The sequence below is a fragment of the Bactrocera dorsalis genome, chromosome 1 (assembly GCF_023373825.1).
Source record: "Bactrocera dorsalis isolate Fly_Bdor chromosome 1, ASM2337382v1, whole genome shotgun sequence".
NCBI classification, from domain to species: domain Eukaryota; kingdom Metazoa; phylum Arthropoda; class Insecta; order Diptera; family Tephritidae; genus Bactrocera; species Bactrocera dorsalis.
In genome coordinates this window covers 87771026-87788112 of record NC_064303.1, presented here as the reverse complement: position 1 = coordinate 87788112, position 17087 = coordinate 87771026, and the positions used below count along the sequence as shown (strand labels likewise).

Genomic DNA, 17087 nt, shown 5'->3' with positions numbered 1-17087 from the left:
ATTTATTTTTGTTAACACTTCTAACATACATATGACAAACCTCTAACAATATAAGTATATGGTACTGTATATACGGCGATCCAAAATATGCCAGAATACTGGGCATTCGTATAGATTAAGGTACAGCAAATCAATTTTCCACCTTTCTGAAGATCGGACGTAAGGGTAAATGTCTCTTTAATGTTACTAAAAGTAGGCGATTTTGTTTCTGTACACCATCAAGACCAACTAAAATAACTTTGTGGCATGCCTCGTGTTGCTAGTGTTTCTAGACCAGAGGTCTTCCTCTAGGGTCCATTGCTTCAAACAACCCTTGAAAGAGCTGAATGGTCTGAGCAGCTTAGAGGAGTTTGGTTTTCAGCTACCCGAGCGGCCAGCTCGTCTGCCTTTTCATTTTCTTCTATTCCTATATTACTGGATAACCAGATGATAATAATATAATTACCTATTGTTTCCTAGTTATTTCCTGATTTCATAACCTAACAGTGTGAGACTTGGTATGGGCGCTATGGATTTGTTAGAGCAGAATCCCACTTGATACCTTCTGTTAAGCTTACAATTTCGGCCTGTAAGTCATTTAGTTCGAAGCTATCTTCTATGTATAGATTATTATCGAATAAACCTATTCAACCTTTGATCCGTCCTATTTCAACCTTTGATCCGTCGGTGAATAAGTAAATTTCGCGTTGGAACTATCGATTACAGATCCATTCCACTTTACTGAATTATGAAAAATTTATGTTTAATTTCTTATGAATCTCCTTTTCGGGGTCGCATTACCAATTTAGTCCTAGTTTATTAATAAGGTCTTGTAGGATACCATGCCGGTAGTGACGTCGAGTCTAGCTCCAATGGCCTAAAATCATGAATCAGCTAGACTAGTCCAGTCATTATAGTAAGTTCTTACCTAATTTAAGCCTAAATGACTGGACTAAGAAGTAAGCATTACCTCATACTTCACTGATATATTATATAAGTATAAATCAGGATATATTTTTCCATAGCGAAGACGAGGACTAGCAGATGTCAGTGGCATTAGGCTAAATTTTATTAATGCTATATTAAATTGGTTGTAATTTCTTGTTTGTGAGATAAAAAAATTTGCATATAAAACGCTACTTAAACCGATTCTTAGGAAACCTAATAACTGATCTTGTATGTCTTCCTTGATAATATCCATTTGAAAATGCAATATAAAAATACCAAAAACTTTTGTGATTACTTTCCTACTGACCCCAGTGTTTATAAACAAAAAAAAATTAAAAAAATCACTCTTTATCTTCGGTTATAACTGATTAGTATAAGTAATGAGTAAACTAACCGCATGATTTAGTTGCCATTCGCTTGTGGAGACGCGACGACGACGCGAACGTGTTTGTGAACTATTTCTGATACGAGAGCATACTTAGTACACAAGTTTGTTTCACGAGACTCGTTGGTTTTGATTGTCATTCAGAGACTGCGAGCACTTCAGTATCGTCGCACAATAACTTTTGCTTAAGTGATAAAAATGAGTCCGACGACATCAACGCTCGCACGTGTTGATAAGCAAAATGAGCTCTTTTCACGCTCCGAAGTCGAGCAAATATTGAGCAATATATTGAATTCAAATGCAGCGGCTTCGTTGTTGGAATATAATGTGTCGCCAGAGTGTGGACCAACTGGTTACTTGGGCGAATATTTTCATTTGGAATTAAAATATAACTTTCTAGAGGTAATGTCGCTTTGAGTGACACTGACCTACGGGTAGCTGTCGCACATAAAGGGTGTTTCATTTTTAAAAAGTGCTTTTTTTTGATTTTTACTGAGATTTTTTTAACATTCAAAATAAAACTTCGGAGATCATATAAAGTATATAGTAGGTCAATTGAAAAGTTCTTGGTCCAACACACAGATGATGCTACTAAAATTGAATTATTTTTATTTAGCCTTAACCCTCAAATATATTCCGACGAAAACATTAAAATAGTCTACAAAATTATTTTGGATGACCGTAAAGTGAAGTTGTTCGAGATCGCAGACACTTTGAAGATATCAATTGAACGTGTAGATCATAGCTTTCACGAATATTTGGATATGAGAAAGCTCTGTGCAAAGAGGGTGCCGCGAGAGCTCACTTTTGACCGAACACAACGACGAGTAGCTTATACGGAACACTGTTTGGAGATGTTCAAGAGTAACGAACCCGAGTTTTTGCGTCGATATGTGACAATGGATAAAACATGGCTCCAAAATTTCAATTCGAAGTCCAATCTGCAGTCATCCTAGTTGGCTGTACATGATAAACCCACTCCAAAGCGTGAAAAACACCACAGTTGGCTGGAAAGGTTACGTCGTCTATATCTTGGGATATGCATCGATTAATTTTTATTGACTATATAAAGAGAGAAGACCATCAACAGGGATAATTTTAAAGCGTTATTGGATCGTTTAAAGGACGAAATCTCCGAAAAACGTTCGAATTTTTCAAAAAAGGAAGTGTTGTTTCATCAAGACAATGCCTCCAGCGTCTATTTCCTGTTCTCAGTTTGGCAAAAGAATTCTGAATGGGAAAAGTTTTCGTCAAATGTAGAGATGGTCGTCAAAATAGAGAAGCAAAGAACAAGTCGTACTACAAAAAAATGGCATCGAAAAGTTGGAGGGTCGCTATAAATAGTGTATCATCCCTGGTCAGTTTGTAGACCGATCAAAATCAAAAAAAAAATAATTTTTATGTCTTTCAATGCTGCAAGATTTGCAGCTGTGTAGGGTATTAGAGCTTCGACTTAGTCGAAGTTAGCGTTTTTTCTTGTTTTGAAGTGCGTTTTGACAGAGAGAACTGTGATCGCTTTGTTTACAATTTCTATAAAAGTCTTACCGTTTTGTTTTTGTTTATTTTTTGGAAGCTGAAGAATATTTACTCCCTAAAAAGTCCATATCTAGTTCAACACATATGAACTAGCTAAAACTCCGTTACATCTACCTCACTAAACTTGGTGACGCCAATAATTAAATTCTCCACACCTAAGCTCATCTCTAGACTCATAAATAAAAAATCCATATACCTAAGCACCTAATTCTGTTATTACTTCCAGTCCAACGAAACAATTCAAACAACGCGAGTCTTCGTTAAATCCTTGCCTTATCACAATCCCAAGATGACAGCGTTTATTGAAGCTTGTGGCATGCTTACCAAAGAGGCAGCGATCTACGAGCAACTCTTAAATGAGTTAAGGAAATTGAGTGAGTATAACAAGTATTTGGGTTTGTTGGGAAAAAATCAACAGCAAATATCGATCCAACGCACTTATACATAAATTTTAGATTTATTATCTGCTGACTTCTTTTTATTGCCATTTATGCCTTATCGCTTGTGCTATCATTAATAATATTATGTCCATTAATAGAGATTTTTTTTATGTCTGTTATCTGCTACAGCGCCGACGGTCTGGTGCGCTCAGTGCTACTTTACACGCAGAGATCTGTTTGTCATGCAAAATATTGTCGATATGGGTTATGAGCCACTGGTGGACCCAGCGGAATTTCTAACACAAACACAGATGGACGTACTATTGAAAAGCTTAGCCACCATGCATGCTTGTGGTATCACATATGAAACGCGAAATCAAGTCAATATCGGAGAGCAGCTAAACGATGTGCTCAGAGAGATGACGGTTACACCAGATGTGGTTTTTTATACTGCGGGAGTGAGGGTAAGTGTTAAGCACATAACTCAATAGCTCTTGGTATCTATATACTTTATCGATTTTTTTGTTTTGAAGTTTTGAATAAAAATAATATTTTCTTATTTTATTTGGAGGTTTTATGCATTTCAACCCATTTTATTTAAAAGCATTGGGTATTCGGGAACCGCATGCTCCATTGTCAATTCTATTTGCAGCTTTACCAGCATGGCGATAGTTAGGTTTTCTTAAATCACGAGCCTTTTGTAAGATATTTAGCAAAGATCCCTCTTTAAAGACAATCTACAATCTCCGAACAAGTTATTCAGATCAGACAACTCTTAGATATAGCGGTCATATAAACAGATCGACCAAACTCAAGTCCCTCTATGGAAAACTTCTTTATTTGATAAGATACCTTCACGGTCTTTAAAGTAAACTATTTTCCGAAGCAGCGCTATAGGATAGGTTAGGTTTGCTTGTATTGGCCGGCTGTCACGCCATACTTATAACTACTGGTCTTAATAGTTCCAGAAGGAAGGAGTATTTGCCATATGGGAGCTTTTTGGGAGCTTTTAAGAACGATAGATATCACATTTTGACACTTCAGTTGTCCTCCGGAGCTGCGCAGCTCCTAGAGATCTAATACGAGTTTCAGATTAGGCTGAACAAAAGCGTATTAGGTATTCCAGCAACTCTCTCAAGCCTACATACATCCCAGCACTTTTCGCATGTATCATCGTTACTAATGCCCATCCGGCTTGATTGTGATAACAGTAAGTTGTGAGCTGTCATGAGACCAACAAACGTCTTGCAGACCTTTAGACACCGTGTGAGTAAAAAGCATACGTGTTTCTCTTAGGGAGTCTTACACTAATTTTGGCGATCCTGCATCCGTCTATCAGCGTTTTCGGAAGCTTCATTATGTATAGTTTTTAGCTACTTGTGCATGTCCAAAACTGATTCGATAGCCATACGGATGGCCAGTAAGATACTGTAGTACTCCGTCAGCTTGAAGAGTGGCCTGAGATCCAGCTCCGAGCAATAGATTATGGCTCTATGAGCCATTTTGAATCCGTTTGTGTTGTAAGTTTCGCTGACGAGTCGCAAGATCGAAGGAACTTGTGGAGAATTCATCTAACGCAGCCAATCTTGCCGCTCATTTTGCTACAAAGTCTTCCTATGCAGCATCGATTGGTGATAGATTGAATAACCTTTATTGTGTAGCCGTTGGATTGGTCCTTAGTAGCGCTATAACATCCAATCAAAGTGTTCGATCAAAATCTAATTCTCGTACGGAAACTCTTTAATTTTTTAAAGCAAAATTGGAATCTAGGAGCAATTTGTTCAGCTCGGACTACTATAGCATATTGCCGTCATTCAGCCTGATCGATCAAAATCAAAACAAAAATATTTTTATTCCCTTTCATGCTATAAAAAAATGTACCTGTGGAGGGTATTATATCTTCGAACGATTTTACTTATTTTTAATACCAACACACCTCGACATATTTAATACTAGAATATGTATGCTGAGCATGATTTCTTCGAATATTATCAGAATTATTTTCTTGCAGGCAGTCTTAGCTGTTGCCCGCGTCCACCCCGCTTACCAAAGCGAGACGTTGCAGAAGTTCATTGCCGAAGAGCTGCCGCAACACATGGACAGGGTATACGAAATGGTCAATCCATCCAAGAAATATCGGAACGTTTTCTGCCATCGCGATCTCTGGGGTGGCAACTTCTTTTTTCATAAATCTAAACCCGATACAGAACCTGTCGTGCTCGTTGACTACCAACTGGCACGCTATAGTCCACCCGCGATCGATGTGCTCATGGCCGTGTATATGAATATAACACCACAACAACGAAAAACGATGAAACACTGGTGCTATGATAGCTACTATAACTACTTCGCTGAGGAGCTGAAGCAACAGGGTCTAACGGCAGCGGAGCAAATTAGTCGGAGCGAACTTGAACAGTCGCTGAAAGAATTGGAACTCTTTGGCGCACTATACAATTGCATATCAGCGACGATTTTGCGAGTACCGGGGGATTACTTAAAAGATTTGAAATTGAATCATCCGGACGCTTTTCATCGCTATACAAATGTAGATCGAGTGGCAGAGGTGCTTGAGCTGCTTAAAATAGATAAGACATTCCGAGATTATATTTTTGAGTGTGTTGACGAAATGATACGTTTGTTGTTGTAGTAAGTGATGTAAATAAGTATATACATATAATACGAGTACAATATAATATCATAAATGTAATAAAAATTATAAAATTATTGACACAAATCTGGATTTTGTATTAAATGTTCGATGAGTTCTTCAATGGGCCACATAATCTTCGACTCGTAGGTGGGATCCATTTCCATGATACGTTGAAAGAATTCATCACGCTGTGTGTTCATATAGTAGTCGAACTTTTCTTGCTCCTCTGCACGCCACTTATTGGACAAACCGTCCGGCATCATTGTTAGCGGCTTGGTGATAGCCATATTAACGAGTGCGGGCAGATGAGCACGACGTATATCTTCCAGCAGCTCTGCCTTAGTAATAATATCAGCCGGCAATTCCAACTCTTTGAAGCGCGCTTGCAACTCGGAAAAATAATGCTCGATGTACTCCTTCATATGCAGCTTTCTTTCGCTCGCTGTGGTTTGGCCATACAAAAAGAATAGTATATCTAAGCCAGGCTGCGCGTATCGGCTTTGTTGAAAGTCGACAATACAGCAAGCAGTAGGCTGATGTTGTGTATTGAACTTGAAAAATATGTTGCGATCCCATGAGTCACGATGTAAGTAAACATTACGAGAAGTGGTCGAGGGTTCCGTGTACTTTTGCATGTCCATAAGCAGCGCAAAAAGCTTGTCATTGATGAGGGATTGTTTCTCTGGTGTTTGAAATTTTCGGTAATTTTTCGCAAGATAAATTATTCCCTGTAAAAAGTAGAATTAAAATATTGTTTAGTTCTATTTAGTACTTCGTGATGGTCAAGAAAAAGTTTGGATAAGTTGAAGGCACCTACTGTTATACCATGAAAAAATTCAATGTATCCAGATGCAATTTTGCGGACAGTTTGTGGACGTAATTTACATATATATAACGGGTATTTTTAACGTATGATTTTCAATCCTTTTTTCGGAGTTGGTCATTTTGAACAATATTCGATCGACATAATCACCCAGCTGAGCTAAAAATTCGACCAACCATGGATCGGTTCCGGGTCCTCAGAGACGCCCTAAAGGAGCGGGGTAAAAAAGCAGGCCGGAATTGGGTTTCCCAATGTTAATCAAGTTTTTGGATGTTAGCCGTACACTATTCTTGGAATCTGGTAGACTATTTCATAGCCCTCGATGACGTTGTGGCGTGGTACTCAGTAGAAGGAAAGATTCTTGCTTCTGGCAACACTTTCCACTGCCGGCCGCTTGACTGTTTACGTAAATGTTGACTCGGGAATTGCCTGAAAGTGCTTTAGAGGCTAGTTTCGCGATTTTCGCAATAGTAAAGACCTGCGCGTGAAATATACTGCAGTGGTTCGGCAGCTTAAAAGGTTGTCTTATGCCTAACTCTGGACAGTATATAGCCCAACCAACCACCAACTCCACCGTCCATTTTCGAGCTATCCGTATAGAGTTTTAGAGTATTGCGCGTAGGAGCCGGAAGTCGTCTCGCGGCAAAAAGATCAGGTTTAGTGGCAGGTTTAGTACCAGTTCAAGAGTCGTCGTTGGAGTTTTTCTTAAAGCTCCTGTTATACATAGCGCAGCGGGCCTCTGAACCCTTTCTATTGGCTTCCGGTAGGTGGATTTCTGTACGGCTGTCCACCATACTACTGCACCGTAGAGCAGAATTGGTTTTACAATAAGTGTGTAGCAGCAGTGCATGAGAGAGAGAGAGAGCCCCAGGCTGTCCAAGACTACCCCAAGGAACTTGATCCTTGAGAGAGTTGTGTTCCAGTCATCGAAGGAAACTTCTATAGAGTAATCCATTTTTTCCGAGTTCAACCTCAGACCCGCTTGCGATGTCCAATTCTGGACTGTATTAAGAGTGGTGGTCATAATACTGCTAGTGGTCTGTAGACACCTACCCGTTATTAACTTGGCAACGCAGCAGAAAAGTTAAGGTTATATGCCTAAACCAACCTACTCAAAAGTTGGGGTTGTTTCTACGTGCCTTCGATGTGAAATATTTAGCACGTTATTACTGACATACGATCCCAATTGCGGCAACAAGTGATCGAAACTTAGGTTTTAACTCAAGCTAACGGCGAAAGTCACTTGCTTAAACCAATTTTTAATCATCATGGCAAACCCTAATCGTTATGATGAAGCTAATTTTTTGCCATAACATTCAATTATATCCGTTTGTGTTATTTTTGACAGCCACACGCCAAAAAACCCACTTTATATGTATAACTAAATATTGTCCCAAAAGTGGCTATGCCTCAACTTGTTAGAACTCAATTCAATTTCACTTTACCTTCGCGCCAGTGACGTACCACTCATTTTCTGCAATCAACATCAGTTCAAATAGAGAATCCCCGAATTGCTTGCCGATATTAACGCCTTCCTTTTCCTCCCATGCAATGCTGCCGGCATGCAGCTGTGCCAAATGCGAGAGAAATAGCTTGATATGCCTGCTCGTATATGGCTCATCGCTGGCCAGATGCCGATAGCCTAGATGGGCAGTGAAGAGATCCTCAAGCACCAACAAATCACTCCGCGTATAGTAGCATTCAGCAGACAGTTTTGTGGTGGCTGAGCGCAGTCGGAAATAAGATTTCGAAATTGAAACGAAATGCTAAATTATACTCACCATACTTTTGTATGTTCGGCAAGATCGCTGTGTAGGCACAGATCTCTTTGCGAAAAAAGTTCTTGCGCTCACACTCAGCACGTTGCAATTCGTTCGAAACGGGCACCGATTTTACAAAACAACACAGCTCTCGCGTACCCTCCGGTGATTGCTGAGCATTTATGAATATTAAAATATTTTATAAGAAATGCACTTCTAGACAGTGGTTTGCTTACCTCGTCTGCAATTTGCACGCGCAGCTTGAAATATTCACCCATAAAACCCACGAGTTCGTTCGAACCCTTTTCAAGTGCATAGCTGAGAATTTTTGTACTCTCATCTGAGCTTAATTTCAACGCATTTCTAACAACTGTTTCGCATTCTTTTGCGCTTAAAATTTCAACGACTGCCTCACTCATTTCATCCGGCTTCTGTTCCCAACGCTCGCTAATTTCGAACTGTCGTTACTTAATGGATCGCAAGCGTGTTCTCTGCCATTACAATATGACACTCACGATCGTTTTAGTTTTTTGCATATATTTACTTACATATAAATATTAGTCTATTAGATGCACACATACTAGTAATAATTTTAAGTGCACTGCCACGGCGGCTGGTAACTATCTTTTTGTTAGATATACTACATTTGAATCGTGATCTTATCTCACCTCGCTATTTCAATCTACGAATTAGCTCCCGGCTTATCATTGTGTTTTTCTATTAATAGGAGTACTTCAAAGAGACAAAATGTCTACTGAAATTGTATCAGCAAACTAAGTATCAGATTATCATTTATATCAGTAAATACTTAGAATAACTTCTTCTTGAGTAGGTACTTACAATGTCGTCAATCAGAAACGTAAATTGCGGAAGTTATCAATTTTAATTTAGTTTCTTAATCTAAAAACTGTTTCATGACATTGACACATAGCACATTCATAAGACAGTCTTTTAAGCTGTCAAACCACTGCAGAAATCTTTGGTATTGGGAAAGCCGCAGAGCTAGCTTCGAATACATCAGCAGACAACTCCACAGTTGACTTTTCCGTGGATAGCCAGCATCATTTAGGGCTACAACCACATGGCCAGAAGTATCTTGGACTGGGCAACAGTGAAGAGTGTCGGCAGAAACAAGCGACTTCACTTCTTCTGCGTCCTGGCACGCACAAATGCATACAGGGCAATGAGATAGTACAGGCGATTGGCAATAGAGGGAAGTCGTAATCGACTTTGGTAAAGCCATCCATCTATACGAGCATTTGGGCAGGATCATGGCTTCGGAAGATAAAAACACGATGGAATGATCTACCCAGATATATTTTGGACTGGTTCGTGGCTTCGAAAGATCAAACTACGATGAAATGATCTATCTGGGCTTTGATCTTTCGAAGCCATGATCCTGTCCAAAATCGCAAACGTCATGTATACATACAGGTAAAGCGGTAGTTGCGAAATACTATGTTCTTTTCTAACACTCGATAGAAGCGCAGGCATCCTAAAGGATGACCAAGTACTACTCATATCCAGTGAGGTCGTTCTACGTCGACCGAAACAATTAGAAGACAAGATCTGGGCTGTAGCAGAAGAGGCAAATCTTCCCAGCCGATGTCTTCAAATTTCGCGTCTGAAATTCGGTCGGTATATTGTGCAATTTTGTCGATATCTTGGAGGAATCTTCTTCTGATATTCTGAGGCGGCTCCGCCTCAAGCAGATGCTTGGAGAGAAGTGTATGATATTATGATACCTTATAGGGAGCATGCGTACCTTGCTGTGAAGATGTTCAATGTGAGTGATCAGGAGACATCCTCTCATAGTCCGGAGTGCGGTGCTCTGGCAGGACTGGTCAGTCGACCAAACTCGTATTCGTAGTTAACGACCGACCGCCAGCTTGGCTGTACGAGAGGAATGAGATCAAATCGGTGCAGGAGTGGAACGGAGGAGAACGGCTGACCAGTCCATTAGATCGTAACCAAGTGAACCTTATCTGGGTGCCCGGTCAAAAAGATATAGCCGGGAATAAACTGACTGATGAGGCTGCCCACTAACCAACTCCAAGACATGCGTTATGCCAAGTTGCCAATGGTTGGTTACAATCATAAAGGTATAAAAATGTAAAAAACCTTCCAAGGGGCAAACTCAGTCTATTTGTCCCTTTCTACATTGGCCATTGTAAGCTCAAAAAGCACTCGTATAGCTTCTTGTTCAAATTGTCGGCTAATACACTGCATAGCAAAGTGCAGACGTAGGATAAAGGTCCTTGGATCCATGTTTCCAAATAGGGATAACATCGCCTCAATATCACCTAGCAGTTTATTGGATTTTATCAATATGCTGAGGCTAAGTGAGTTGTTGTGACTTAGGAGAGGGCACAAAAGACCTTAGGGCACGGTATATCCTTTTTTACTTTTTTAAAATTGAAGGTTGTTTATCGTCTTAATTTTAAAATCATCGCGGAAAATGTTCATGCCCAGTCTGTAATCTTTTGTCCAGTTTGATATAGGGTGGTCGTGGATTTGGCACGGGAGATTTTAGACTCTTTCACAAGTTTTTGAAGGAAGGCGTTCACTCTCTGTATTCCTCTCCGCATCACATTATAATTTGACTAGTGACACTGAGTATCTCAATAAGTTCAAAGCACTATCATTTTTATGCAATCAGTATAATTTTTTTATATGTATATACTAGCTAACCCCGCATACGTTGTCCTGCGTGAAATTATGTGTTTTGAAATGAAAAGAAAGTTGAATTTAAATACGTTGTGTTAAAAATATTTTATTTTCGATTTTTCTAAATTTTTTTCAATGTAGCGCAGTTTAATAAACAACATTTTCTGGTTTCTATTCCGGAGCGTAAATGTACAGAGAAGATGGTTTTCCAACTCGGGAATACGCCACGTATAACTGGCACGCACTCATTCAATCGTAGTTACGATAATTTGTCAAATTTGGCATAAACATTCGCGATTAGTTCATATTTCGTTGAAGAGAATTGACAAAAGGCAGGCGGAATTGATATCAAACCACTGGAACCGAAATTTGCCTATTTCCAATTCTTATCGAATACGATGTAAAATGTCTTCGGCAATGTAATTTTGTTCGTATTCCAAAATTGACAGGGATTTGAAGGCTGATATGTCGAAATGACCATCGCGAAAAGTATGCGCCAAATCAATTCATGTCGACTTTACCTTGAAAAAGCCGGCATATTGTCCAATTTATATAAATACCATTCCGATACCACACCATAACAGTGCTAAGTACCTAGGTATCACCTTAGATGCTAAGCTACGCTGGAAAGAACATGTCAAAAAAAAAGGAGCGAGCTTGATATGAAATTTGGCAAACTTTACCACCTAATTGGCAGGAAATCCAAGCTATCAGTACAAAACAAAGAGTTATTATATAATCAAGTCCTAAAGCCAGTTTGGGCCTACGGAGCCCAACTATGGGGTTGCTCAAGTCAAAGCTGTATTGCCAGCATTCAGCGCTTTCAAAGTAAAATACTAAGGACTTTGGTTAATGCTCCTTGGTACATTAGATCTGCTGACCTGCACCGTGATCTAGGCGTGAATTCAGTGGTAAATGAAATCTCCAAAATAGCAAAGTCTCACGAGCTGAGGCTTAGACAGCACGTTAATGAGGAAGCTTCCAGACTCATCGAAACTGCTGGGCGAGAAATCCGGTTGAAACGCACGACGCCTTCCGACCTAGTAATACAACAGTAGCAGCAAATGTATTTCTTAACATTTAGCTTTTAAGTATCTATCCTAATTATTTAGACCAGAATTGTTGTTAGTATTTATTTTTTATATACTAGGTACAATGTAAAATAATAAATAAAAAAAAAAAAAAAAGAAAAGTGTGCGAACTTCAGTGGCATGCGAAGTAGCTATCGAATCGTCCATCGTTTGATTACATTTATTATCATGTTCCAGCAATTGTAATTGCTTGCATGCTTCTCAAAAAGTTACACACACTCTACCATTCACAGTGCGCAATGACTCAAATGAAATTGAATCACGTACATTTATCAATAGCAACCGAAGGTATTAGCCGTCGTTTTTCGGGTGGATTATGTAAATTCGTCCTAAGGAATTAGTTGAGAACACACCTGGATGTCAATCTACTGGATGGCCTTGCTTTCTGCGTAACTATTTCTTCGACGACGCATTCCATGTATAATATCAAGGCATTTCCAAATAGAGCAATGTTCTCACAAACGAATCACTGCTTCAATTTGAGAAAAAGCTCGTCAATGTCAATGTCAATGTTGTTGGAAGTGTTTCCGCTGGATGTACTGTATTCTCTGGGTTGAAAAACACTCTTTAGCCATTCTCCAAATGAACTGCGAGACGCACAACATTTGAAAAACGTTCATGAATTGCAGAAGTAAATACCCTACAAAGCGCTTTATTGCAGTTCACGTATTGACCGTATCGTTCAAGACCAATAACCGCCATATTGGTTCCTTTGGTGACGTACTTACAAACGTATTTTATAGATTACACCAAACTGCAACACTAAACATTGATATGAGTTTTGAATGTGAATTAGACAACAGTGGAGAATATAGTACGATCCATATGTTGTCAACTTCGATATTCACTACTCTAAGTTGTATGGTCGTCTGATGAGCTACGACGATAGAGTGGATATCCATCATTTCCAGTTTGCGTTTCCGAAAGAAAAGCACGTGGATAGTGTTTCGTGCATTTATTGTTAGACATACAAACCGAAGTGGGATTGTGGTGTCCGCAAGGTCCATGAACCATATTGGTTTTCATCACTTCGTTTAATACGAGATCTTTCTCTGCATCAGGAATTTCCGTAGAAATGATCATCATCAATTTGATCTGGTGGAACCACTATCCACCATCCAAAGAAGAACATCGTAACTGTTTTTTGAAAAGTCGTACTGTGACAACGTGACGATCGTTTGCTGATTGACCCCGATCCATAATTCCACACGTATGTCATCGCATTGGTAGTACTCGTTCATGTGCCTTGGCGTTGATAGCAAAAAGAACACCGACCGATATTAGCGGGACCTCTTCGTGGCTTTGTAACAAATTTCAATCTGTAATTGATCACTTCGTTTGAAACACACATAAAGTTTTCACTGAATAATTTTCAATTTTTTTTTTTTAAATAGCCGGAATAAAAGAGCAAGCGACCGAATTTGAACGATTCAAATAATTTACAAATCAAAAGTTGAAAAACAAAAGAAAAAAGGATTGTATTAAAAAAGTCAAGTTTTGGAAATTTCCAATTTTTCGACTTTTTCTTATGAAAAGTTTTTTTTATTTCTGAACCTTTCCAGATCTACAGCGAACAACTTCCGAAAATTTCATGAAGATTGGTTTCGTTCTCGAGCCTTAGCGTTACTAATAAACAAACATTCATTTTTACTTACATACATATGTAGGAATCTAAATATTGTTCTAAATATGGCAATGCCTCAACTTGTTAGTACTTAATTCAATTTCACTTTACCTTTGCGCCGGTGACGTACCACTCATTTTCTGCAATTAACACCAGTTCAAATAGAGAATCCCCGAATTGCTTGCCGATATTGATGCCTTCCTTTTCCTCCCATGCAATGCTGCCGGCATGCAGCTGTGCCAAATGCGTGAGAAATAGCTTGATATGCCTGCTCGTATATGGCTCATCGCTGGCCAGATGCCGATAGCCTAGATGGGCAGCGAAGAGATCCTCAAGCACCAACAAATCACTCCGCGTATAGTAGCATTCAGCAGACAGTTTTGTGGTGGCTGAGCGCAAGAGGAAATAAGATTTCGAAATTGAAACGAAATGCCAAATTATACTCACCATACTTTTGTATGTTCGGCAAGATCGCTGTGTAGGCACAGATCTCTTTGCGAAAAAAGTTCTTGCGCTCACACTCAGCACGTTGCAATTCGTTCGAAACTGGCACCGATTTTACAAAACAACACAGCTCTCGTGTACCCTCCGGTGATTGCTGAGCGTTTATGAATATTAAAATATTTTATATGAAATGCACTTCTAAATAGTGTTTTGCTTACCTCATCTGCAATTTGCACGCGCAGCTTGAAATATTCACCCATAAAGCCCACGAGTTCGTTCGAACCCTTTTCAAGTGCATAGCTGAGAAGTTTTGTACTCTCATCTGAGCTTAATTTCAGCGCATTTCTAACAACTGTTTCGCATTCTTTTGCGCTTAAAATTTCAACGACTTTCTCACTCATTTCATCCGGCATCTGTTCCCAACGCTCGCTAATTTCGAACTGTCGTTGCTTAATGGATCGCAAGCGTGTTCTCTGCCATTACAATATGATACTCGCGATCGTTTTAGTTTATTGTATATTAGGTGCACACATACTAATAAAGTTTTTAAGTACACTGCCACGGTGGCTAGTAACTATCTTAATGTTAGATATACTACATTTGTATCGTGATCTTATCTCACCCCGCTATTTCAATCTACGAATTAGCTCCCGGCTTATCATTGTGTTTTTCTATTATTGCTTCAAAGAGACAAAACGTCTACAAAAATTTTATCAACAAATTAAGTATCAGCTGAAATTATCATTTATATCAGTTAACTCTTAGAATAGCTTAAATTTTTCTTGAGTGGGTACTACTTTCGTTGATCAGAAACTTAAACTGCAGAAATTATTAATTATTTTTTAGTTTTTAAACCTAAAAACTGTGTCATGATATTATGCTACATGTCATTCATAAAAAATCATTTTAAGCTACCAGACCACCGCAGAACCAAAGTAAACTTACATATATGTGGCAACTTTTAGGGCAGCAGTGTAGCGTATCGCTAGAAACAAACGACTGTACTTCTGCTGCGTTCCACGTCACAAAGGTATCCAGGTCAATGAGATTCTGAACGCGATTGTCAAGTGTGATGTAAGAGTGTCATCCGAAGACGTGATCGACTTCGGCAAAGCCGTACATCGTCTATACTTGCATTTGGGCAGGATCATGGCACGATGGAATGATTTATATGAGTAAAAACTATAGCATTCATGTATAAAGTGATTGATTCGAAATACACTAAGTTCCTACTGGCACTCTATAGAAGCGCAAGCATGCTAAGGGATAACTAAGTATTTGTCATACTATATATAGCGTAACGGCAATCCATCTGGATTACCAAGCGCGGCTCATGATCCTACTAACATAACCTATCGTACATAATTTCGAATTTATCATACCACAAGTGTCTGTGGGAAAATAGGCGGAGGCTAATTGAAAATTCAATTGGTATTAAGTACCGCTTTGACGTTAAACTAAAGTATCTTCGAGCACAAGAATCCAGAAACTCAGTTATGAAAATCATTATATGTACTGGGTCTATAACTATATTTGTGTGTATTTTTGTTTTTTCAAAATTTGAACTTTTATTTAAAAATAAAAGCACTATTCCAAGTATTGCCCCTCTAAAGCTATAACATTTTTCAATCTATCGGGCAATTTCTGCATTCCATCTCTAAAGAACTGTGCCGACTCGGCGACTAGGAATGAAGCAAGCCAATTTCTGATACGCTGTTTTGATGGGAACCGTATTCAGTGAGGTCGGTCTGCATCCAGGCAAATCTTCCCAGCCGCTGTCTTCTAATTTTGAGTCCGAATTTTGTTTGGTATATTGTTCCAGTTTGTCGATATCTTGGAGGAATGTTCTCCTAATGTCTCTCGGCGGCTTCGCTTCAAGCAGGTGACTGCAGTGATGGTTTCTGCGACTTGAGAATCTTCTTGCGGTCCTGTATTTTGTAATAATCGCGGTCGTGTGCGATGTGAAGTAGTGCAGGCTGTTGAATGTAACACTTAAAATTTTAAGGTTTGTTTACCTATAGTTATACTCAGCGACAGTCAAGCGGCTCTTAAAGCGATTTCTGCCTACGTAATCAAATCGCTATTGATGTAGCAGTGCATTGAACGGCTGAACAGTCTATCAGTTCGTAACTAAGAGCACCTTATCTGGGTGCACGATCGAAAAGGTGGTGAGCTCATCGCATCTCCCAACATGGTAGAACCCGAACCGATGCGGCTCGATGCGCTTGGTACCCATACCATAAAGAAGCTGCTCCGCAAGGATGCAAGAGAGGGCAGAGAGAGAGGTATTGGCAACAACTTCAAGACATGTGCCATTGGCCATAGGCTTAAATATGTAATCAGCCTTCCAAGGGACAAACTCAAAGTTATTGCTTTCTATACTAAACATTGTAAGCTCAAGAAGCACTCATATAACATGTGCAAATTGCCGGCTCCGCGACATTGAGCCTGAAACTTCATAAAACCTGCTAATTGACTGCATAGTAGTCTGCAGGCGAAGGAAAAAACATCATTGGATCCATGTTTCCAAATAAGGATCACATTGCCTCAATGGCACCTAGCAGTATACTATATTCTAATTTATTAATATGCTGTGGCTAAGTGATTCGTTGTGACCTAGGAGAGCGCACAATAGACCCTAGGTCGCGGTGCAATCCTCACTTATTTATCTAAAATCTATTTATAATCGGGCCTCAAATATTGATAACAGTCGTCATTGACGGTTACCTTCTCACCGGCATCATTTTTGATCAAGAAATATGGACCGATGACTCCACTGGCCCACAAACCACACCAAACC

At 39.4% G+C, this 17087-nt stretch overlaps 2 protein-coding genes across 5 annotated transcripts; one reads left to right on the top strand and one right to left on the bottom strand.

Moving 5' to 3' along the window:
* Positions 1–1326: 1326 nt before the first annotated feature.
* On the top strand, positions 1327–5962 carry LOC105224214 (uncharacterized). Of its 2 annotated transcripts, none has more exons than XM_049446561.1 (4): positions 1327–1714; positions 3075–3222; positions 3418–3696; positions 5244–5962. In XM_049446561.1, exons 1-4 carry the CDS (start codon positions 1511–1513, stop codon positions 5873–5875), a joined length of 1263 nt encoding a protein of 420 aa, XP_049302518.1. In that variant the 5' UTR covers positions 1327–1510; the 3' UTR covers positions 5876–5962. The 2 variants fall into 2 exon arrangements, with proteins under 2 accessions (XP_049302518.1, XP_049302517.1); XM_049446560.1 differs by having other exon boundaries at positions 1328–1714; positions 3418–3692; positions 5240–5962.
* LOC105224215 (uncharacterized) lies at positions 5239–14832 on the bottom strand. 3 transcript variants are annotated; one of them, XM_049446557.1, is made up of 4 exons: positions 14506–14832; positions 14291–14441; positions 8147–8424; positions 5239–6606 (listed from the first exon to the last, which is right to left on the bottom strand). In XM_049446557.1, exons 1-4 carry the CDS (start codon positions 14698–14700, stop codon positions 5950–5952), a joined length of 1281 nt encoding a protein of 426 aa, XP_049302514.1. In that variant the 5' UTR covers positions 14701–14832; the 3' UTR covers positions 5239–5949. The 3 variants fall into 3 exon arrangements, with proteins under 3 accessions (XP_049302514.1, XP_049302513.1, XP_049302515.1); XM_049446556.1 differs by lacking the exon at positions 8147–8424 and adding an exon at positions 13955–14232 and having other exon boundaries at positions 14506–14827; XM_049446558.1 differs by lacking the exons at positions 14291–14441; positions 14506–14832 and adding exons at positions 8483–8633; positions 8698–8997.
* Between the last annotated feature and the right edge of the window lie 2255 nt (positions 14833–17087).